This window comes from Tauraco erythrolophus, chromosome 24, assembly GCF_009769465.1.
Source record: "Tauraco erythrolophus isolate bTauEry1 chromosome 24, bTauEry1.pri, whole genome shotgun sequence".
Classification (NCBI taxonomy): domain Eukaryota; kingdom Metazoa; phylum Chordata; class Aves; order Musophagiformes; family Musophagidae; genus Tauraco; species Tauraco erythrolophus.
In genome coordinates, this window is record NC_141488.1 from 7620004 (window position 1) to 7644755 (window position 24752).

Sequence of the window (24752 nt, forward strand, 5' to 3'; positions counted from 1 at the left end):
TAACAGAAAATCCAACTACCTGACTTTTGTAACAAAACCATTCAGATTTCTAATCAGCTTTTTCTTGGATTTGTTTTCTTTGAGCTCCCTATCACCAAACTGTCTGAATAACAACATAAGACTTTTTAAGCTCAAAGATATGTAAAATAATTTTTAGCCAAGTAACTAGTGTCAGAATTCAAGTCACTGATTGGTGTTTATAGCTGGTCAAATTGTTTGGAAAGGAATTGTTCAGCACTGTAATCTGCAGAATCAGTCCTTTGTGGAAGAACCTGTAAAGAGCCTTCCTGCCACTCTGCAGAACCTACTTCTGATTATCTGAAGCCGGGGCTGGAGCTGATATTAAACTTCTTTAGGGTTTAGATTAATTGTGTGAAAACCCACACGTGCTTGAAGGAAAATCTGCATTTTGAAAGCATTTAGACTAGAGAGAAATTGGGACTGCTGTTGACAAACCAGCGCTTCTCTTGCCATGGCAGAATAACCTGAGCTTTTTTTCCCCAAAGCACGTTTGGTGTGTATTAAAGTAGAACACCCTGTTTTGGTTTGGTTTTTGTTGGATTTGGGTTTAGCAGTGTCCAGGAACGTTTTTGTTCAGGAGGTTGGTAGATGTAGCTGTAGGCTTTAGTTTAACTTGTGTCATTAATCTCCTGAAAACGTGTGCTGGGTTCTTAATCTAGGGAGAGGAATTGTTCTGCTTTTTGTTGCCCTAATGACACTTGAACTGGATGATTAGAAATAGCATGTTAATTTGCAGTGCCCCTGACCAGCAGTGGGAGCTGTACAGGTGGCTCTTTTTCCTTCCCCTGAACTGTTCCGTGGATATCAAGAGCATGCTTAATTTTTGGTGCAAGACCAAACTGTGGCTTGAAAAGGGAGAAGCAAGCGGAAAGCGAGGTCGTTCGACTTGGATTTCTGAACTAGCAAAACCAACGTGTGCTTTCTGCACTCTGGCACTTCCACTGTGCTCTGGCATGTGGATAGATGAAACTTTTTTCCACTTCAAGTAAGTTCACAGCAAAATCTCGTGCAACTGGGGTATAAAGCTTGCTGGGAAATCAATTTTTACACAGCTGTCATGCGTAGCAAGGTTAATCTGTCCTGCTTCTGGACTGCTCTTGTAGAACAGGAGCTTCAGTTCAGTGTATTGATGGCTGTCAGACTTCACTGATGTAGGAATCTTATTGTCAACTTCTAATCTAACGCAGGGGTTTGTGATAGTGACACTGCTACGGTCGTTATTTTGATTTGCTCCTTGATACAGCACAGAGCTGGGAGCTGCAAGGAGAAGCAGGAGTCAGCGCCTTTGTGCTGACCGTGGCTGGGCTGAGGGGCAGCGGGTTTCGGGGTGCCCTCTAGCTGTGTCCCTGGCCTGAGCTGCCAGCGTGCTGCGGTCCCCGCAGCAGCCTCGACAGGTGCAGGCGCTGCTGGTCCTTCCAGGGAATTCGTGCACAGGGTGGAAAATGCCCTGCTGGGGCACTTGCTGCAGGAAAAAATAGAATAGCTCTGCTGTTCTTTGCCAGGTACACGTCTAGCGGACAGAGATGGCTCTGATTTGACACTAGTGCCAGGCTGCTGTTACTGAGTGCAGTGAGGCACGAGAGGAGGTGCGAAGGACCACATGGATTACAGTTCCACGTGTGGTTTTGCATTAGCCCCGTTGCTCACATCTGGCTTGTTTAACCAGTTTGTTTATACTGGTGCTACTCGGTGTTCAAGTAGCAATTTGCTATTGCATAGTGCAGCTCTCGTTCTGTGGGTAGATAGCTAAACTGAAACAAGATCATACTGAAATTAACTTTAAAAGGCAGTTGTTAGTTACTGTTGTGTTTTATTTGACACTTTTTATTTCCTGTAGTTTGTCATTGCAGCTTACCTGGTACGTGGCAGTTTTTCATAGCGGCAGTTTTACCCAGGTCTTCTGACGTTTCTACAGGTGCCACTTGCCTCCTCTTCTTCTCTGGGAGGCAGATTTTCTGCCTCTGTTATTTTCAATGCTTTCAAAAAGAGCACAGTGCTGACATTTCTGTTCCTGTCAGCATTTTCTAATATCTTTGATTTCTTTGTAGAGCGCTAATTGGGATATGGGGTCAAACAGCAATAAACAACGTTTATATTCTGGGATTTTAAATTCGTAGAGGTGTTTCTGGGCTAGGACAGACGCTGCCACAGTTTAAATTGATGTAAGCCTTTTAGATATCTTATCCAAATGTTAAAAAGCTGGTTTGTGGGACATGAGACTGATTTTTTTACTGTGTAGTTCTGTGACTTTTTTATAAGTTTATTTCTGTGTGATTGCTGTCACTCTGTTATATAAAGTACACTTTGTAAGGATTTTGTAGGATTTTCTTTTAAGAAAGATTTTAAGATTTTCTTTTAACTAATCTTGTTTGGGTTTTGGAGCTCAGGATTATGAATTGTAGAGTTGGCTGAAGGAGAATTAATTTTTTTGTTCCCCAATAATTAAGGCGGTTCAGATGTTTCTTGCCAGACTGAACGTTTATGCTAGTGAACACTGAATGGACGACGAGATGCCCAGGCAGGAATATTTTCTCTAATGAGGTGCTATCTTGTTTGCTTTGGGTCTTACAGCAAAATAAACTATAACTGTTCTGTTAAATGATAGCCAGAAAGGAACAAGTACATTTCTGTTTTCCTTCCACAATTATACAGAGCTTTCTATAAATGCCTTTACAAAATATGTGATATTTGCAAGTTAACATTTAATAAACCGAAACTCCTGCACCAAGTTTTACAGCACTGTGCACACTTGTAAGGTATGTACATAAGCTGTCCATCACTTGCTTCCAAATGTTCTCAGAGTTTATGCTCAGTGTATTAGAGACAGATATGAAGAAAATAAATTGCTTCTTTTGGTAGGGACATACCTGCTGTGTTTTTCTCTCTGAGCCGGCAAATCGTGGTGCTGCATGATACAACCATCCTCGATGACGTGCCTGAGATGGAGGGATGTCAGCTGTAACGTTTTGTTAGATGGCTTTTCCGTGCAGGATTGTGGTGGTTCTGCTTTAACACCTGTGAAAGGTCTGAAATAATGCTGAGTGCTGCTTGAAACACTGCAAAAAAAGGAGTTGAGGATGGAAAAAGACAGTCATTAAAGTAATACAGGCCAGTTGGAAACAGGAAACAAATTCCTGGAAAAAGGCTTTGTGAAAACTAGAAACGTTCTTCATTTCACCCATGGCTTGGCCTATAGAAATGTTCTCAACAGTGTTCTGGAACACGAAACTCCTGGACTATGATTCTGCTTCAGCAGAGAGCGTTGAGCACGTTTCCTACTTTCCTTTCCATATCTGGAAGAAAGGTTAGCTGTCCTTGCTTGTTGTGTGTTGTCTTGGTTCTTTTTTTTGTAGCAGTACTCCAAAAATGAGAACAGCGTTCTACAAACACGATTCAGCCAGCTTTTCATCTGGGTTCCACCTGTGCACAGTGCATTGTACCAGATATTTGTGGTGATGTTGGTGTTTGGGGGACAGGCTGAAAAACAAACAAAACCCAAATGTTTTATCACAAAGCAAGAAAAAATGGTTATGGGGATTTTTTTTTTTCTGGTAGCCCCTGTACAAGGCTGAATGTCGAAGGTCCTTGTAAGGTAGAAGTCAAGATTGCTGTCTTTCACGGGCCTTTAGACAGATGGACATGGCAACAGTAAAAAAAAAAAAAAATCTGTGCTTTATTTGGCTTTTTTCAAAGATTGGTAAGCATGATTTAGAAAACACGAAACTTTGCAATACAACCTTCCGTTTTGGGTGGGAATAGGACTTAATTGCTGCTTCAGAGAAAGTGTAATCTTCAAGTAGCCGCGAAACCTTTTTTCAGTGAAGTAAACAGAAGAAATTAATAGCTTTAAACAAGTTCATTTTATGGTTGAACACAGGGTAAATGACATTCCCGCTGTTGGATCAGGAGTTTAATAACATGCAGTAATTTATGAGGTTGTGTTTACTGTTGTTTTCTTTTTTTAAAACTTACACTCCTCTCGCAGTGCGGGGAAGGATACTGAAATGTAATTGTAGACCTGTCAAAACAGCTCAGTGGACTGGTGGCACCCTTTGAAGACGGCGACATGGATGGATTTGTCAGGAAAACAATCGTGTCTCTTGGCTTGTGGATTCTCTTTAACAGTATGGGAAAATCCTTAGTCCTGAGTCCAGTAAGACCATACAAATGAGCTGAGAGAAATGACTTCAATGCAGCTGTACCGGTGTAATGGCAGCAATTAGTATGTGTGTAACAGGGGGTGGGATGGGGCAGGGGGGCGGAGGAAGGAGCGAACAAGTGGACTTAAAGTTCTGAAAGCTTGAATAACCGTTTTAAAAACTCCATTCTTCATAAAAGCACATGAAGGAATTCGTGGTGAAGTGGGCGATGAACTCCTGCAGCGTTCGCTCTCTGCTGAAAGACTTCAGACGTGATGAGCGCGGCACTGGACGACAGCTTGAGGAAGCTGGGCCCCTGTTGCTCGTTGGCAGCAGGGAGTATCACAGTGTGCACACAAAGATGCTTCAGTGCATTTTCTTCTCATTGCAGGTTTGCTTCCTGATTTCCTAATTGACAGCTGAGACGGTGACACCTGACTATTGAAGGGTGCAAGGTGTGAACCTGCTCAAGCAGGTAGGCACACAGTGGAAAATAAAATCTTCAAAAGTGGGAAAACTGCCTGCCTTGGGATTTGGCACCTTCTTTTATCACCCTTCTGTCCTGGTCATACTGCAAACTAAACGGTATCAGTTGAATTATTTTTTCATTGTTACTGTTGCTGTGCCAAAAGGACTGTGCAGGATTTGAAGAAAAAAACTTCAACCTTATGTCTTGGAATATTTTGGCCTGTCTTTCCAAATAGCTGGTAAACGTCAGGGTAAAATAGAACAATTTTGTAACGTGTTCTTGAATGTCCTGGAAGAGGTGGTGCCTACTTGGTTTTGGTTATTGCTGTGTTGAGTGATTTTTGGATTTACGTCCCGGTGACTTTTGGGACTAAAGGAGTGCTTCCCCTGTATACTTTAATTGACCAGATTGTTAAACGCCATACTGATCTAAATTGTTAAACCCTCGTATTTCCCCCTCCCCTCCCAATTTGTTCTTTTGCTGAAGTGTGGCACTGATTTCAGTCAGTCGCCATAAAAGTTCTGCTTAACTATCTGGAATAATTAAGTTCTGAAGCTGTGGAAGTGTACAGCAGTAAGAGACTCTTGACAGTGACTTTTTTCATTGCTGTGCAGCAGAGTTGAGCTGTTCTTTTGAGTTCTGCCGGGGAATTAAAACAGGTAAAACATTAACTTTGCTGTCACTGTCTCATGACAAAAGTTTGTCTTCCAGGCAAAGTCCGTTGTGGTTTGCATAGCAGAACCATTTGCTCTTCCATCGTTTTCACCCCTTTGAGTGGTATGATGGATCACTGTGAGGATTTAGAAATGGAGAAGGCAAACTTTGCTTCTTGAAACAGGTTCCAAATTTTAGGAAACACTTACTCTGAGAATGAGAGGCTTCCAGGCCATTTGTTGGTTCTCCATGTCAGACCTCTCCTTATTTGTCAGTAGGGCGCATACGAACGGGTTCACAGAATCAGTCTGGATTAGAAACATTCTTGTAAACCAGAACATTTGTAACCTCTGTCATGACGTGGATTAAGGTGGGCATGTAGATGAACAACAGTTTGTTGTATTGGCAGGATGGGAGCTTTCTACATGGGCCTTGTTGTTAAGGTAGTAATTAGTCCAACTGCACATCAGCAGAAATATCCTCAGAGGTATCTGTGTTAATTCTTGCTCTGGTTCTTTAGGAAGTAGATCTCTGCAGAGCACTGTCTGCAAAGGTTACTGCTAAACATCAAAGAGGAGAGACTTCGGCCTTTGTCTTCCCTTGGTAGATGACTCAAGCTGCCTACAATTCGCAGTAGGAGTCCTGTTTGGATAAGGTCCTTAGAAAACAGGGTTTTATGGCTTTTTCTGTGTAAATGTTAAAGATTCACACCGGTTTTATAAAGACGAAAGTCTCGTTGCTCTCGACTAGAGCTCATTCTGTGCAGCGTAGCGTTAGCTGCCTTTGTGAGAGTCTTCCCTTTCTGAATGGCACTGTTTGTAGTGTGGGGAAAAAAAGTTATCTTAAAGCAGCTCAAGAACTTCCAGAATGAAGTAGCTTGTATAAATATTACTAAAACTACACGCAGAACTGATCAGCTTGTGTGCCTGTTTCCTTCCCAAGAAACAGCTTTGAAGAGTTCCCGGTGCGTGCCTTTGGGTCAGGGTGGGAAATCGCTGGTGCCAGGGAGGGGATGCGAGTAATGTGGCAGTCAGTGTTCTGCTGGAAGAAATCCGATTCACTGGAGTCACTGATTGCTGTCAAAGACTTTCACAGCTCAAGCAAACTTTCTACCTCTGCTTTCCATAAGCTATGGAAGAAGGATTCAAACTGGTTTATTCCAATAAGAGATGTTTGCTGGTTTGTTGTACTGTTCAGTGAAGCATTGTCTGTTGCTAATTTTCAGAGAAGACTGAACTTTACACCTCTGAGTTGGTGGTACTCACAGAACGAGAGAATCTGCAGATTTTCATGTTTTCTGCTGAAATGTCCATGTTTCTTACAATAAGAATCTAAAAAAAATTATAATGCTTAATAATTTGCTTTGGCAGTGTGCTTTCAGCAGACTCACCAGCTCGCTGTTAGATTTCTTTCAGGGACCAACTTCAGTGATTTCAGATCTGGCTTTCAGTAAACGTAACTAATTTCAAATCAGTGTGGGGTGGGTGAATTTAGGGAACTAATTTGGCATACAGATTGTTTCTTCAGATCTGGGGTGTGTTGAATGATGAGGGATGTTACAGTGTAGTTTTATGGCAGATAAATAAGATGTCAGGTGCCTGTTTCCAAACAGGGTGATACCTCACCAGAACTTTTAAACTCAGCGCACTCAGGATCAGTGCAGATGTTTTTGAATGTGAGATTATACCACTTGGCAAGATCATCTGGACTGTTTGTAACTGGGTCTGCAGACAAGACAAAGCAAAAAAGCAGAGCTTTGAAAATCCCTGGCAATGTTTCCAGGGGCGCATGCCCTCCAGATGTGTGCAGTCGTGCTTGTCCCTGCTGGGAGAGGAGGCCTGGATCAGGCAGCAGGGATCAGCTGTGTCCCTCTCAAGGTAGTGGTGGAGCTGGTGTGGTGGGAAGGCAGGTCTGAAGCTGTGAGCAGGAAGGGAAGATGACCTCTGGCAGAGCAGGTTGCTAACAAGTTTCCGTAGTGCCATGTTAACGCTTCCACTGCAGTCCCCTCTCAGCACGAGACACGTTTCACCTTCCAGTGTTTGAGTGGCATCCCCTGGGCTCCGTGAGGGCTTTCACTTTGCCTTTGCTCCGTTTACAGGCACCTCTTTCTTGAGACTCGGAGTAATCCTTAGGATGTTTTGTAAGAACAGATTATTTCCAAACAGTTTTCTTGGCTTACCAGCTGAAGATGTTTTATCTGAGTCAGTCACTAATTCTCACAACAATTAAATGTATATTGCAAGAAGTTTGCAACTGCAGTGTTAACACAGGGGAGCCGAGATGACTCCAATACTTGGTTTGCTTAACCTTTGGAGTGCTGATAGAGCACAGCAACTCAGTTTCTGTTCTCGTAGGAGTTACCTCACATGTTAGGAATGAATCAACTTCAAAAATATTGACAAAGATAAAAAAAAACTTTGAAGAGAGCTTTGGCACGCATCACACATAGCAAACTAATGTTTGGCTGGTAAGTGCTGTGGATCAAAGTAAAATACAAAGACTCTTAAACAGCTCAAAGCAAGTGATACGTCTACAGTCTAGTTTGGAGCCTTCTCAGGGCTTACTGAGAGTTGCTGCTACTTTTACTCCACTTGGTCAGTCAGCTCTAACCACGTGATTTTTCTTGGAAAATGATTTATTTCTCCTAGAAGAGACGCCACGAGCTGTGGCAAAAGCTGTTTTAATTATATTAGTCTATTAAAATATTTCAAGCAGTGTGGAGTTCAGTGTAGATAAAGGTAACTTACAGATCATAGTATGTTGAGTGTAGTTTGTTCTTGATCTACAGAGTTGTCATTTAGTAGAGAACTATCCTGAAATTACATAGTTTATGGGATTTGTTTGTAATCTTAAAGCATGTAACTTTTTTTCCTGGTTTTATTGTATGAAAGCCCCTAAGGAGTCAGTTGGGAGCAGCTCCCTGGTTTAGATTCCAATTTAGATCACCCTCTTGTGTCTTCTAGTAGTTCCTGTTACCATTTGTTTCTTCTGCTTCTCCTCCATGTTTGGGTTTACTGTGCTGAACTTGTGATTGTTTTGGCCAATGGACTAGGAGATGTGGCTGTTTCAACAGATGTATTTAGTAAATGAAAAGGAACTATTTATAAATGCCTTTCACACGTTCTTTCTCTGAAAAATGACCATGCATAAGAAGGAACTTTGCTTCTTCAGTGGTAGTGCTTTTTGATTTTCATCCCTGGTGTGATTTATTTTTTCCTAATGTAACGGGAAGCATTAAAATCTCTTTTTTCCCTACATACTTGCACTGTGGAATATATTAAAATAGTTCAGTTGAATCGATACAGCATCTTTAATATAGTGAAGGGAAGAATGGGAACATGTAACATGATTTTTAAAATAAAAGCCAACTTCCCATTTCTGGAAAGTACCAGCTCTCATGATGAACGATGACGTGCTTTGTCTTTAGTGCTTGAATGACTCTGTGAATATTTGGAAAGAGGTCTGAGTTATTCTGGCTGCAGCAGAACTCCTCCCTGGATGATACACACTTGTAACTGATCATGGCAACTGCATGACCTGCACAGGATGCATGTCCAGGATTTACTGTGAGCATCATAGCAAGGCAGATCTGTGCAAACAGGGTTGTGATCATGTATCTTGGATTATCATTTTTGGTCATGATTCCTTCTGAAAATTTAGAGAAGACTTTAGGGGGTGAGTTTTTTGGTGCTGTGTTTTGGTTTGTTTTTTTTTTTCACGGTAAGCCTTTTTGTTTCTCGCTGTTCTTGGACGCAGTGACAGCTGGCTGTATGACAGTGATGTGACTGAAAGGAAATGGCTTGTCTCTCTAAAGGGTTTCTTGCTTAAGCTAGCAGCGTGGCCTCTGCCTGCTCCTGGGTTTTGCATTAACTTGCTGCTTTCAGCTGTAGCTCTCAAATTTGTAATTACTCTGGGTTGAAAGCCTTTTATTCTTTTTGCAGATTTCCTCCTTAGACTGAAATAAACCTTCTATTCTGAGCCCAACACCATTCATCTGCTATTAGGCAGCCACTTCAGACGTTCTTGTTTCCAGTCTTGTCGAGCTTCATGTCACTCTGGTTTGTCAGGCTGCCAGATGTTGCCTGTTCTCTCAAATCTGCCACGTGACTTCATTTTTGAAATACTTCTGTTTCCCTCTTTCCTTCAGGTGCAACTGACAGGTGCTTGCAAAGATGTCTAAAACCAACAAATCAAAATCGGGATCCCGTTCTTCCCGTTCGAGGTCTGGATCAAGATCCCGCTCCCGTTCCTTCTCCAAGTCTCGCTCCCGTTCTCGTTCTGTCTCACGCTCAAGAAAACGCAGGCTTAGGTGAGTGCGTGCAGCTCTGAAGCCCAAGGGTGCAACTGTTTTTCCTCTCTGTCCTGCTCAGATGGTTTGTCACTTAGTTCTTTTCCAGGGAAAGACTTTGATTAGATTCTAGGACAGATAGCATCCTGTGTCTTAGGCTGTTTCCTGCCAGCCTGAGCTGTTCTGAAGTGTTTTCCATGAGCTAGGAGAATAAATTGTGACTGTTTCTCAGCATTGTCAAAATACTTCTTTTGAGCCCTTAACCTAATCTCTGTAGCATGGTTTTTGGTGAACAATAGCTTTACTTTTCCGTGCACGTCTCTTTCCTCTAGTATGAGTACTAACAGATACTCTACTGTTAAATCAGAAGGGGTTTTTGTTAGTACAGCTCATTTTGTTGGGAATACAGTCCACGGGGAAGTTGTTGCAGCCTTTTTAGACTGGGCCCCTAGAGAAGACTTCTGTACTTCATTTTTCCTCCAAGTTATTAATAGAAGCCCGTGTCAAAAGGCACGTGTGTTCTTCCCCCCATGTTCTTCTGCAGTTGTTAATTGCTGCTGTAGGTAGTGGGACAGCCTGTTGTGCTTTTCCTAACGCTGAGTACACGATCTCCGAGATCCAATTTCCTATATTAAAGGTACTCGTGGTTAATGATGGTGTTTGAAATTGCCAAAACAGGACAAAGTGAAAAAAAATCATACCTTTTTATCCTGACCTGAGATTATTTTAGAGATTGATAAATGCTTTTGATCAGACATTTGCTTTACTGCTGTGAGAGAGTTTGTGTTCCTGGTCAGAGTGGGGAAGAGTTGGGAAGGTCCTTAGCAAAATGTGCTCCTTTGTTGTGTTAAACATCTTTGGCTTTTTTAAAAGCTTTTAATTTAATTGATTCCAGACTTGAGGGGCCTTTGCAGACGTTGTGTGCTTTTCCCCTGTTTCTAAAAATGAATTCAAACAAGTTCTAATGTCAGTTTAAGATACTGCTGTCGAAGGTAGGGGCAATTTTTATTGTTGTTTCCCTGCCCCTCGCCTCAACACACAGGAGTCAGTTACAGAAATGATATTTCTGGATGGACAAAGTAGATAAAGCTAATTTCACTGCAGTTAGTTTTGAGAAGTCATTAATGTGCGTAATAGTTGTTCTTACCTCCCTGAATGGCTTCTGATCAGGCCAGTTAAAGGCTCATCTCTTCCCTGGATATCGGGATATCTGTTTTTTTCCTTTTCTTTTGGCTAAGCATTTTGTATCCGGCAAAGACATTCCAGTTGGGCTGGGTATAATGATGTTCAGCTGCTTTTTCACTAATCTTAAATTAAAACATGTATTCTGAAAGTCATTATGCTGTAAGCACATGCAACTGTTAACAATTACAGAGATTTTTTAAATGCAGAGGCTCTAATAAATGTGCAGTTGGAAAGAGAAGGACATGGCAAAACTAAATTAGAGGCGGAGACTTGAGTCAAGCAGAGTTCTTCACAGAAGGAAGCTGGAATGCTGGAAGATACGTGGTCATTTGGGAATATCTGCTTAGCTATGAAGGAACTTTGACAGCTGAAACAAAGACAAAACCTGTGCAAACATGATCGTTTCTTCTGTGCTGCTGCTGAATCTACTTGTGCTTTGTAAATAACTCCTTTTTTAAAAAAGAATCCAAATGGAGGAGGTTAGTACAGACAAGCCATCTTGCATGGCGTTAGGATGTTCTCTGAGGTAGGTCTCATATGTTATCTTGGCATAAAAATCTATTATTGTGTGCTTCAGCATACACAACGAAAACGATTACCTTGCCATGCTGGAGTCTGCCTAATATTTCTTACTTTCTTTACAACTTTATTTTTTGTTTTTACCTGTTGTAAAGTGGTAGGTGCTTTAGACCTGGAGCAGTGTGTGTTAGCTGGCTCGCTGCAGGGGCTGCTAGAGTTGGGAGAATTATTACTTGTGATGGTTCTTTTGCATAACATTTACGGTATTTTTCTGAAAAGATTTCTTGTAAATAGTCTTTACAACTTTTGGAGTGAAATTTTCCTGCTGCAAGCCTCTCTAAAATGATAGAACAGATTTTGGAAGCAGCTTACAACACATCCCTTGCTGGTAATTGATCACAAATGCAGCAGTTGTCTGAAAATGGGAACGTGTGTGTTTAGTGCTTTTGACAAGGGCTCCTCACAGCTGGTTCTTGCCACCTGCCTCTGGGCTTTTCCTTCTCGTTATTCAAACGAGGAGGTGTCTCCGATTAAGTTGCGTGGGTTTTTTGGTTGTTTGAAGTAAAGGATGAGCCATATGTTAAAACTATCATTAAACTAGCAATGACTGTAGTATGAATAGACTGTTTCCTGCTGAGCTTACTGTATTTGATAGGGGGAAACACCAAAACCAGACCTGAAGTTCCTTTCTGCACGCTAATGGTGTAGGAACTCAGCGGCAGCGTTGCGTTCCTTGCAGGGCTTGAGGGGTGGGCAGAGAGGGGGCTGCAGGGAGTTGGGAGTTAGTTGCCAGTGTGCAACAGAAGTGCACGTCTGTTGGGGTGGCTGATGAGTGGTTCGGAGCTGCCTGGCGCTCTCCTAATGTAATGGACAGTGGGAATGATTTCAGTGAATACTGTTTACTAAAAGTCCAGTTGGAAAAATCTCTTTTCTATTTAAAGTTACTTGTTTGGAAGCTTTTTCTGTTTTACCAATGCAAACTTGCTAGAATCTCAGACTTTCCTCAGAAGTTTGTGTTTTTCCAACAGCTGTGAAATACTGCAAAGTTGGCATTTAATCCTGAGCTACAGTGAGGCTTTTTTTTTTTTGCAGTTACACAACTGCAGCTCCAAAAATTTAATGGAAGAGGCTATTGGAACAATTATCCCTCAATCTTTTGCTGCTTGAATCTGTATTCTTACAGGCTTTGTACTTGTCTTGGATCCAGTTCTGTTCTTTGAGAGCTCTCACCCGCTGTGGTGGGCGCGGAGGGACACCGAGCAGTGCCATCTCCCGGCATTGGGCTGGGGAGCAAGCATGTCCCTCTGCTGTCCTGCTGCTTGGTGGAGCTCCAGCTTCAGAACTGTGGCAAGGGGTGCACCTTCCAAAACTTGAAATGCAGAGCAGCTTGCTGTGCGCTCCAGTACTGCTCTTCTCCTGTTGAGCTGTAGCAGTTTATTAGCTCACCGGGCAAAGAAGCACGGTTTCATCTCGCCAGGATTTCAAAAGCACATGAGATAACTGAGGGACAGCAGAGGAAGATTTTTAATCTGTTCCAATAATGGTAGCATGACCTGCATAAAGAAAGGCTTCTGTTGTGAAGGAGATCTAAGGTGAGGTGTAACCTAGGGCTGAAGGTTTGAGATCTGTCCCTTTTCCTGAGGCTGGATAGCAGCCGTGTTCACCCTAGAAAAATGAAGAGCAGTGTGTACTCGTAGTGGCCTCTGCAGTGATCCTGAAGTCACATATTTGTTTGACAGTATCACAGACGCAAGTTAGTTCCACTGCAGTTTATTGAGGGCAAATGGATGAGGGTAAACCAAATAAATTACTTTTAGCAGCTTAGGAATTCGTTTTTCCAGTTCTTTTTTCGTAAGGACTCAAACTTGTGACAGAGGAATACACTTTAAAATATCTGTGTGATTTTTTTCTTTTGGCAGTTCTAGATCCCGTTCAAGATCCTATTCTCCATCTCATAACAGAGAAAGGAACCATCCGAGAGTCTATCAGAACCGGGATTTCAGAGGTCATAACAGAGGATACAGGAGACCGTATTATTTTCGAGGCCGGAATCGAGGATTTTACCCGTGGGGCCAGTATAACAGAGGAGGATATGGGAATTACAGGTCAAACTGGCAAAACTATCGCCAAGCGTATAGCCCTCGTAGAGGGAGGTCACGCTCTCGTTCACCCAAGAGAAGGTCTCCTTCACCAAGGTCTAGAAGTCATTCTAGGAATTCTGATAAGTCATCTTCTGATCGGTCAAGGAGGTCTTCCTCTTCCCGGTCTTCCTCAAATCATAGCCGAGTTGAGTCTTCCAAGCGTAAATCTGGAAAGGAGAAAAAGTCATCTTCCAAGGATGCCCGGGCGTCTCAGGCTGCAGGAGATAATCAAGGTGATGAGTCTAAGGAGCAGCCCTTTTCAGGAGCAGCGGCTCAAGACGTCAAGGCGTCTGAGGGGTCGAAACCATGGCAAGATGCGGCCACCTATGGTACAGGCTCGGCGTCGAGAGGAGCTTCTGTGTCCGAGCTCAGCCCGCGGGAACGCAGCCCTGCGTTAAAAAGCCCTCTCCAGTCGGTCGTGGTGAGGCGGCGTTCTCCTCGGCCAAGTCCCTTGCAGAAGTCGAGCCCTCCACTGTCCAGCCCCTCACAGATGGGCTCTGCTTTACAAAGCAGCAGCTCCTCCTTCCAGGCAGGTTCTCACCAGAGCCCGTTTGACCACGGCTCGGCAGGCTTGAGCCCAACGAGGAAGAGCCCTGTGTGCAAAAGTCCCACGCCAGTCGGTTCGATTTACGGTACATCTCAGAAGGAGGAAACCACAGCTCCTGGAGGAGGAGCCTTCTCCAAAAGGCAAGTGATGCGTTTTGTTGTGCTGCAGTGTTTTGGCAAGCCAGCTGGCACGTGTAAGCGCTCTCCATGAGCGCCGTGAGGGTTCTCGGTGCGTGCCAGCTGCCACCGTTTGGGCATGGTCCTGTCTAAATTAAAGAACAAAACACAGACCTGGCCCTGCGTTGTAGGAAGCTGGAGTTAGTTTCCTGGCTTGGGTAGCTCACAAGTTTGTGTAGGTTCCTGCAAAAGTGTTGATAGCTCATGAGTGCTTGAAGTGAAGATGTGCCCCGTGATTCCCTGGCAGTGCACACGGGAAGCTTGCCTTTCTAGGTTAGTTACTTTTCAGTTAGAGACCTTTATTTTTTTTTAAATATTGCATTCTTGAATTGCATTAGATACTATAAATTAGCAAAATGTAATTAAATCTTAGTGCATGTCCTGCTGCAAGCAGCCTGGGGCGCTGCAGCTGCCACGCTTGTGCCGGTGTTTGTGGGCGGTGCGAGGAAGCGAAGCACCGAGATGATCACCAAACCAAGACGTCCTTCACACAGGTGGCACCAGCTCGCCGCGTTTCTGTGTGCCTGGTCAGAACGCTGCCAGTTCGTTTGGTTTAAAAAGACACAGTGGCATTCACGAGTGCTTTTAAATCTCTTCATTACAGTTATTTTGCACTGATTCTATATCAAGGGTGTCTGAAATTTAAAAAGAAAAAAATAAAAAGCTCTGTAACTCGTTTGGGCCTTTCAAAGCACTGAGCTAATGTGCTTGGGCTTTACTGGTGTTTCCTCAAAGCTGGGGTGTTGCTTAGTGGGTGCTTTAAAACGTGGTTCTGATGCTTTAGACTAGGTTGCAATGAGTTGTTGTTCTCACTAGAAGTGTTTTGTCTTCTTCCATCAAAATATTCTCCTCTGTTAACCTTTTTGCTCTTATTTGTATTTACAGTCGGTCATGAAATATTTAGCTTACCTATGAAACTTGCATCCAAAATTTGAAGTAGCTTTTGAGGCTTTTATTTCCAGTGTGTTGTTTAAAGCAGAACAGCCCAGTTTGAAAGTTTTGATGTGTTGTTCTCCTGAACCAGGTTTGTAAGTAAATAAACCGAGTGGGTAAGACGTTACTATTTTCCTTAAAATGAATCTGTGGGTAAGTTGTTTTTTATTTGTTCTTAAGCCTCATTTCATCAGTTCTGCATATCCATTTTCTTCTACATTTGCTGAATCTGTTGAGAACTAAAAGTCTAAGTCCAGGCTGAGTAATCTGCTTTACATCTTAACTATTTTAGGGCCTAGAGACAGCTTTCTGTACATGTATAGCGTGATGTTCTCTAGAATTTGACTGCTTTCAGCTGAAGTATGAACCTCTTTGATTTTTAATAAGAGAACTGCTGTCACGTCTGTTTTATGAACAGGTATCTGGAAGAGCAGAAGACTGAGAATGGGAAAGACAAAGAACAGAAAGTAACAAATGTTGACAAAGAAAAAAATAAAGAAAAAGGGAATTTCTCTGAGTTGGGATCAACAGATGGAAAGGCAAAATCTGACTCCTATGCATCCAAAGCCGACTCCGAGAAGGGATACCGTGGCAGCCAGTCGCCCAAGCGCTACAAGTTCCGGGATGACTTTGACAAGCTAAAGGTCCCGGAGTTCCACAAGGAGAGTCATTATGGCAAAGAGGAAGCAGATGAGCAGGAAAAGAAAGACAAGGCAAAAGTCCGAAAAGATTCGGAATTTGATGATGAGCCCAAATTTATGTCTAAAGTTGTAGCAACTTCAAGTAAAAGTCAAGAAGAGGAGAGGCCAGGAAAATGGGAAGGGGTGGTGTTCTTGCCACCTGGAAAAGAGAAGCAAAGGAAACCTGATGAAATGGAGGAGGAAAGCTATTCTGAAAGAGCAAAAAAAGAAGAGAGACCAGCAGCCAAGAGAGCTGAGCCAGGTCACAGGGGCTTTGTTCCTGAGAAGAATTTTAGAGTGACCACTTACAAATCCAGCCAGGAAAAAAGTTCTTCCCCCCCACTGAGGAAGGCTTCTGAGGTAAAGGAGAAACCAGGCACCAAAGTGGAGGGGCTAGCTCCTGGCAAGTCCTCCTTCTCCATTACTCGTGAGGCCCAGGTCAATATTCGAATGGATTCCTTCGATGAAGATCTTGCACGGTAAGTATTTGCTGGTTTTTGGGAAGTCTAAATAGTGATTTTTTTTTTTTCCTGTTTCTCTTCCTGAGATCCTCATGTTCTTCCCAAGTGTGAGGAAGGCTAAATAATTTTGCATTCACAGTTTTCGTTTTTTTACAGATAGAGATTATTTTTTTTCTGGCATTATAATACTTGTTAATACTTGTGTGACACTTTTTTTGTGTGTGTGATAGGAGGTTAGAGATGTTTGCAGATGGTGAAAGTATAGCATGAAGGTTAAATAAGTTTTCCTAATCTTTTCTATGACTAGATATAAGATTAATGCAGAATGTAAGCACTTCTGCATCTGTGCTACGCTGGGCTGTGGGAAGAGTTAGGTACTCAGTGACTACTTGCTGCTAGAATCTTAGTGGTACAGGGGAGTTACAGTGCTGCTCAAATGACATTTGATTCTCTGGAGAGTGTTTAACTACTGTTATTCTCAACAGAGTGTTACTGGAACTCCAGAAAGCTCTAGAACCCACTTCAGCATTGCTTCCAGAAATTTTAAGGCAGTAAAAAGTTATTCCAGAACATAAATTTGTATGGCAGTAGCCAGTAGGGGTTAACACGCTCTGTGAGATGGTAGAGGTTAATTTAGGAACGGTAGCAAATTGCCACAGCCAGCTAGTGGTGTAAGAACAGGCGTGTGTTTCACAGGACGTCAGGGTTCAATACCTACACAGCCCTCCAAGTACAGCACAACAGGTGACCCACGTCGTTACAGTGACCCAGATCGGTGTGTTTTAGCGATGTTTAAACAATCGTCCTGCTCATGCTACTCAGTGTTCTTAGGTGCCTTCATAATAGTCCATAAAAAATGCAGTCAGCTTCCAACTTCTGAAACGTGAATCATCTTAAACGGCTTCCCTTTACCCTGTTCTTCTATCTCATGTGGTCTGTTCTTTTTCTAGTCCAAGTGGCATATTGGCTCAGGAGCGCAAGCTGTGTCGTGACCTTGTGCACAGCAACAAAAAAGAGCAAGAATTTCGTTCGATTTTCCATCATATTCAGTCTGCTCAGTCTCAGCGAAGTCCGTCCGAACTGTTTGCTCAGCATATAGTGACTATAGTCCATCATGTAAGAGGTAGGTCAGAAGGCCACGTACCCTCAGATGAAGGGGAAGGGACACCTGCCACTAGACAAGGTAGCTCCAGTGGAAGGTTAAAGAAGAAATAGCCAATTTCAAGATTGAAATTGAAATTTTTAAGCAGCATTAGAGCTCATCACCAGCGTACTTCACGTGTCCTGAATTTAACCAAGCTGTAGGACTGATGTGCTTTCCTTTTACGAAAGTGGTGTTAATATTTTGGCCTTGTTTGTTCAAACTCCCAACAGAGCATCACTTTGGGTCGTCGGGAATGACACTGAATGAACGCTTTACCAAATATCTAAAGAAAGGAATGGAACAAGACGCATCTAAGAACAAAAAGAGTCCTGAAATCCACAGGTTGGTGCCATTAGACACTGTCTGACATTTCAGGGTATTTCACATCTCCTTCTCTTAAACCCTGGAATAATTCTAGAATAATTCAAGTGTATGACTAGCTTCAGCAGAAAAACAGAAAAATACGGGGAGTTATAAGTACCTTTGGAAATACTGGTTTGCTTTAAATGACATTTGATCTGAAAACTTCAGATTCTTCTTATGAGCAAGATTATATCTGTGTACTTTCTTTACTTTTAGGAGGATAGATATATCTCCCAGTACTTTTAGAAAACATGGATTCTCTCAAGAGGAAACGAAAAGCTCCAGAGATCCTGGCTTCAAGGTGAACTGTTACTCTGATTAGTTTAATTCTACAAAATGAGTGCATTGGGCATGAACTTAACAGTGATGTTTTTGTTTAAATTACTCTCTACTTAAGTTTGTGTTTTTCTTTTAAGGATGGGCATAATTCTAAAAATGAACTACAAAGGGTTAATTTTTATTAAAAATGTATCAACAACCTTTGTGAAGTGGTTAGACTATGGTAAATGACCCCAAAGTCAATTGAGGTGAGCTTGAGAAAAAAGAGAGGATTTTTGGAGCAAGTGCCCATGATGAGAGAAGAGACTTTTTGTGATATTTTTCTGCTTGTAAGTATTATTAAATCAATTGTATACATGCGATATTTCCAACCATGTTTTCAAAAAGACATGCATGTCAAAAAGAGGAAAGTAAAACTAAATACTTATCTAAACCAAATACACTGTTAAGCAGATGATAAACTTTGTTCTAACAACTTGCTGTACCATTTCTGTTGATTGCTGTTACTTTAACATTCAGCACTTGTTGTAGTAGATCCAGACCATGTGGAATTTAGTGCATTAGCTTTTCTGAGTAGATGAATGTTAAGCCATCGCACTCACTGTAAACAATCATAAAAGTGGCTTAACGTGGAATGTTTGGGATTTTAACCTGTGTTTATTCACCTTCATACATATTTACGTTGAACGTTGAAGAGATTTTTAAACAGTCCTGCTGAAACCTTACTTGTTTCATATTTGTTTCCGATTTTTTCCAAACACACTTGTGGCTTGACATGGACGATGGTGAGATGGATTTGATGGGCCTGAACTCTGAGCATCAGCTTGGCAGAGTGTGTTATAAACGTGGTTTCCAAACGGCTCGCCAGCCTTCCGTGAAACAGACGTGCCCTCACAAACCCCAATAGGTGTTTGCTGTACCACATAAGGGAGCTGCTGATGATTTTGTCACTTATCTGTCATCCACCGTGTTGGGAGCAGTTTTATTCTCAGAGTAGAAATTAAAGCTCTTTGCCTGGGGAAAGCAGAAGAGCAAAATACCAAAACAAAACGCCTGCTCTCACTCCTGCGTTATTTGACATATTTATTTAAACAAAAAAGTGTTTAGAAACTCATGTAAGTAAAAAATTTAATAGCTAGAGAATTACTAATCCTTTTGTATTTAATTCAAGACGATTAATATGATGTGTGTTGCATATAGAGTCATTCAGTTCCCAAGACTAGAGTTGTGTAAATAAAGTCGCAGTCGCTGAGCGCGGCCATGGAGGCTCTGTGGTGTTGCTAGCACGTCGTGCACAGGCTTCTGCAGACGTGCTGCTGCTCAGTTAAATGTTTGTCAGAACCACAGCCAGTCCCCGTGTGCTGCTCCTGTGTGTGCAGTCAGCAGAAGCTCATCCAGGTACCACTGGTCTTAAAGTATACGCAGGTAACACAGCTGCTCGTTTTCCAAAGAGACTTACCGTAATCCGTTATTTAAGTAGCAATTTAAATAGAACTCAAAGCAATCACTACCAGATTTTTATTTTTTTTTGTAAATTAACAATGTGAAAAAGAGAAACCCCAAACCTAGTTGTTTTTCATACAGCTGGTTGGTGTTTGTTTAGTGGAACACCAGGGGTAGCTTGGAGTAGTAGACTTGCTAGGATTCTGTGGAGAAGCGCCTGCTTTCGCCTGTGGTGGCTTCTTGGCATCTTTCACGTGGTGCCTTCCACTCGAGGGGGAAGGAGTGCTATAGGTAAATTTTCTTGACAGACATTAAAGGCTACACGTCAGTGGGATGTTGGCATTCTCCCAGGTGCACTTGGTTGCAGCAACTCAGTGGCCTCCATCTCTTACCACTTTGATCAGTAATCACTATCTGAGGTATCTCCAAGCAACAAACAGCTTTTGCTTCTCTTGGAGTACTGTTTCCAGACCTGGTGGTTAATATTCCTTCCACCTTGCTGGGTGATGCCCGTCAGCAGGGTAGCGAGCGTGCTGCTGTTCAGTGGCAAACCCCTGTGAGCTGTTAGTTCTGGTGCATAACCAGTTGGATTTCCAAGTTCTCATCTCTGGCTGGCTGTGGTACACGTTAGAGTCAGCTTCTGTGTTTCTCCCTCCTTTATTACCAGGCTGTTTGTTCTAATGCTGTTTAAGAGAGAATAGAAGTTAAAAAGCGACAAAATAGATCAAAAGAATAAAAGTGATCTTAGAAAGCAGTAGGAAAATTGAAGTCTGACAAACTTATTTTAATAGTGCATTATTTTACATCATTGATTAGTATTCAGATAAATTCCTGTTCTCCAGAAGTCTGTGCAGTCAGTAGCAAAGTAATGGTGCTGAGCTAGCGCGCTGTAAAGCCTGGTGCTAAACTCTGCCCTCCTCCTGCCTTTGTAGGCTGAAGGGAAATATAAGGACGACCCTGTTGACCTGCGCCTTGATATTGAACGCCGTAAAAAACATAAGGAGAGAGATCTTAAACGCGATAAATCCAGAGAATCGGTGGACTCGAGAGATTCAAGTCACTCAAGGGAAAGATCAACTGAGAAAACGGAGAAAAGTCACAAAGGCTCAAAGAAAAAGTATGTAGGAAGCCTAATAGCCGTTTCCTTCTGCCTTTCCCGTTTCTGCTCTAAGGTCGGAGGCAGCACGGCGTGTGTAGTTGTACGCCTTTTGACACGCACTCCAGTGGCACGAGTTATCTGCGTGTCCTCTTGATTGTCGGTGTGTCTGAAACACTAAATAACCGTTAAAGGTAAATGAGAAGGCGCCATGTGTCACCACGGGTGAGTCACTTTTCCTTGTTCCTGTCGTGTTGTAGAGAACAGCCAGGTTTAAACGGCTTTGCTTTAATGTTAATTTAATCCTTTTCTATTAGCCTAATTTTCCATTTGACTAGAACTCCCTAGATCCATGCTTATCCAATAGAAGATGGTGTAAACACCTCAGAGAGAAGCGATGAGTTCTTACTGGAGAAGACTTCGGACCCGTGTTAGGTCTGCGTGTTCTAGCTGATGCTGAGCTCTCGCCATGGCTCTTCCTTTTCATAGCAGGGAAAGGAGAGGAGAGCATTGCTTTGCAGGGAGTGATAAAGAAATGGTTCTGGAGCAAACAAGTGATGACTGAGTTAAGCCTGCTCCATTTCCTATCACTGAAACAGGAAACACCGAAGGGTGCGCGAGAGATCCAGATCCAGTTCATCGTCTTCGCGGTCCTCTCATTCTGTCAAAGCGGAGGAGTATCCTGAGGAGACTGAGGAGAGGGAGGAAAGCACCACAGGCTTTGACAAGTCCCGACTTGGGACTAAAGAATTCACTGGTCCGAATGAGAGAGGAAGAGCTAGAGGAACCTTTGTAAGTGTTCTCCACCCCCTGCCCCAAGAATCAATTCCTAAAGTCAAAAAGCGGCCATGGGGTATTGCTCTGTCACTGTTAAAGCGTATTGTGAAGGAGAAACCCCAAAGGCATGGTCTGGCTGTGGATGATGAGCCACAATGTGATCGCTCCAGGTCTGGAGCACAAAGCAGGGTGCTGAGGATATAGTCTGGGCAGCTGAACTCGAGATACGTGGAACAGAATCAAGCCTGGAAGCTTTTGTGCATTGTCACTTGCTGAGCAACCCTGATGGGCAGCACCGTGCGCATCAGTCAGTTTGGGGCAGGCTACCAGGTGACTCATCTGTCATAACCACACTGCTTGTTTGCAGTTCTTCTGCCTTGGCTACACAGATGTCATGTGTGCATGTTGTGTTTGCTAAATGCTTCCTCTTGGGTGCTCCGGAAATGCCTCTACATGATGTTAAACAGCTCGATAGAAACCGCGGTGCACTGTGTGAGCAGAGGAGCTAAAGACCCTACAATGTACTGAGCTCGTATTTTCGTGAGAGGTTAAAGGTGTTCTCGGATGATTACAGAACTGAAGTTGTGTCTTTTAGGTGCCCTGGAAGCTGTCTGGGGGTGGGAGGGCATTGCCACCGCAACCATTTTATTTTTCTTCCGTGTTTTACTGTTGCAGCAGTTCAGAGCAAGAGGGAGAGGATGGGGCAGAGGCAACTTCTCAGGCAACAATAACAGCAACAGCGGTGGCAGCAACGACTTCCAGAAGCGAAGCAGAGATGAGGAGTGGGATCCAGAGTACACTCCTAAGAGCAAGAAGTACTACTTGGTAGGTGTCTGAAGCCCTGAAACGTGCACACACACTCAAGGTGTACATCAGCTCACTGTTTGTGGTGGTTCTGTCCCCGTAAAGCGTCCAGCTTCCCGGATGGGTTAACACTGTTCCTTTTTCATGCTGATGACAGCGGTCTGTCACCCTACCAGGCATTAATCTGGGAACCCTGGGTGACTGGCTGTGCTCTCTGAGAGAGGCACTTTTAAACAGACACCAGCTCATTTTTTCTCTTCCTGAGAAAAAATTTTCTCCACCTCTCTACTTGAGGTGCCGAACCTTCTCATTAAGTAATGCGATATTTCAATCTTGTAACTCCAACAAGAAAGCCTGGATTTTTTTTTTTTTTTTTTTTTTTTACTGCATTTTTCTCTGATCTTGTTGAAAACAGAATTCTATTTTTTGGGGGGATATCCAGTCTCTACACTGCACTTTAAGTGCAGAAATGGATCAGTTTGAGCCCAATGACATGGTCTGTGTCAGCTTCCACCAGCTGCATGTGCCTTAGCTCGCGCACAGCGCTGCCGAAAGCGGCACGTGTTGCCAACCTCCCCAAGTACAAAGCTGAGGGACTGAAGCTGCCAAGGTGGTGTCGTTGGCAGGAAAATAAAGGGGAAACAGTACTGCAGGATGGTCCTGCAGGCCTGACACCCGTCCCTGCCCACCCCGAAACATTCCGTAGAACCCTTGCTGCCGGCAAGGCCGGGTTGCTGTGCGCACAGAGCCCGTGCAGCAGTTGTGCAGTGCTGCCTTCATCTGCTGCTTGTCTTCCTCAGAACAAGCCCGTGGTTCTCTGTAGGGGACAGTATGTGCTGTGGCATGAGCACGGCAGTCCGGTTCGTGCCGCGGCGCTGCGTGTCCCGACCTGGAGCTTTCCAGCTCTTACAAGCCAGTCTGTGTGAGCCCATGTCCTTGTCTCCCCTGTGCAGCACGATGACCGGGAGGGCGAAGGCGCCGACAAGTGGGTGAGCAGAGGCCGTGGCCGGGGTGCTTTCCCCCGGGGAAGAGGCCGCTTCATGTTCCGGAAGTCGAGCACCAGCCCCAAGTGGGCTCACGACAAATTCAGCGGAGAAGAAGGAGAAATCGAAGACGACGAAAGCGGAACGGAAAACAGGGAGGAGAAGGACAACTTGCAGACGACGGCCGAGTAGCCGCAGCGGCCGCGTGTCCGAGCGCCCTGGCGGGGGGGAGGGTGCAGCACGACGCTGCTGCTGGGGGCTGCCAGGGCGACCCCGACGTGCTGAGCAGAGCCCCGCAGAGGAGCTCTGAACAATCCCGAAGTTCACTGACTGCGTTCCCAGAGTTCGGCCCCCCGAAGCGTGGGCTAGAACTGGTAAATCATTTCGCTTGGACCCACTCGCGGAGTCTCTTCCCAAAGACTTACCCTCTGGACTGAATAGGTCAAGTACTGGGTGAGATCCTGGGTTTTCTCTCGTCTGTGACCTTCCTGGACGGTCGGTTATTTTTTTGGTGATAGGCTTTGGAGACAATGTGGTTTTGGTTTGTGCCCATCTCAACCCGGTAGTCTTGGCGTTTCTGTTTTCTTTTATAATTTGAAATAGTGAAGGTCGGGATTAACTCGCCAGTTCAAATTTTTCTCCCCAATTGTGTATTCAATTTTTTAAATTCATACTCTACTTATTTTAGGCCTTTACGTATGTAGTAACATCGATTAAATGATAATTTTGGAAACTATTTTTGGTTCTTATAAATAAGAAAATGATGAAGCATGTGAATAAACATCTAAATGTTAACTCCTTGGGACCAAACTGCTACGATTTTTTTTAAACATTTTTTTTTTTAATGTAACAGCTGAGTTTAGGGCCTTTTAAAAATGATTGTTTTCCTTTTATGTTGAAAGTTAACCAAATTAGCATGGTTTAAAAAGAGAAGAAATGACGCCCTGCGTTTCACCACTGTTTGTGTACACTGTTAGGCCTGGTGTGTGCTGGAGTCCCAAACCGCTTGTAGGCATTTTGTGTAACCTCTTTGCAGCTGACTGTGAACTCGAGTGCTCTTTCCACGGTAACATAGTTTTCTAAGAAACTTCCGAATTCTACTAGGTTAAAACTATAAAAGCAGATGAGAATTTTTCAATATTTTTTATTAATCTTTTTATAAAAACAAAAGGCGAATCCCTCCTGTGCTGGTTAAGGACGGCCGTTATGGTGTATTTCTTTTTATCTTCTTAAAAATACTCCGAGGAAGTTGCGAGTAGCTCTGGCCGCGTCGCGGAGCCCTCTCGGCAGGAGAGGCAGGTCCACGCGCCGGCGCCGAGTGTGCACGTGCTGTAAAGGCTCCGCGCTCCCTCTCCTCTCCATCCCGCCTCCCCCCCCCCAGGATTGCTGTGCCGCTTCCCCGCGCACCAACTAGAGTTCGGTTTGGTTTGACTTGAACAGTTCCTGTTTAGCAAAGCCCTGAAGTTTGTTTATGCAAATAAAATACAATAAAATGAGTAGTAGGTGTAACTCTGCTTTGTTTTGTGTTCTGAGTCGGGGGGCTCTGGATTCAGGGGTGAGGCCGGACGAACCGGCGGCCCGTGGCCGGCCCCAGGGCCGAGCTGCTGGGAAGGGAAGCGTTAAAACACCGTGGTCCGTCCTGGCCGAGAG

At 43.6% G+C, this 24752-nt stretch overlaps 1 protein-coding gene across 4 annotated transcripts in view; it reads left to right on the forward strand.

The window, feature by feature from the left end:
- Positions 1–24599, forward strand: part of THRAP3 (thyroid hormone receptor associated protein 3) — a 30867-nt gene extending 6268 nt beyond the window's left edge. Inside the window, exons 3-14 of one of the 4 annotated variants that reach the window (XM_086626278.1) lie at positions 2881–3325; positions 4552–4635; positions 9431–9592; positions 13195–14103; positions 15491–16231; positions 17164–17336; positions 17588–17699; positions 17937–18021; positions 20375–20559; positions 21138–21330; positions 21991–22140; positions 23073–24599. In XM_086626278.1, the coding sequence (XP_086482404.1) occupies positions 9456–9592; positions 13195–14103; positions 15491–16231; positions 17164–17336; positions 17588–17699; positions 17937–18021; positions 20375–20559; positions 21138–21330; positions 21991–22140; positions 23073–23294 (2907 nt within the window). In that variant the 5' untranslated portion in view covers positions 2881–3325; positions 4552–4635; positions 9431–9455 and the 3' untranslated portion in view covers positions 23295–24599. Of the gene's footprint in view, positions 1–2880; positions 3326–4551; positions 4636–9430; positions 9593–13194; positions 14104–15490; positions 16232–17163; positions 17337–17587; positions 17700–17936; positions 18022–20374; positions 20560–21137; positions 21331–21485; positions 21646–21990; positions 22141–23072 lie in introns of those variants that run through there. The other 3 variants (XM_086626277.1, XM_086626279.1, XM_086626280.1) reach the window with 3 other exon arrangements.
- The last annotated feature ends 153 nt before the right edge of the window (positions 24600–24752 follow it).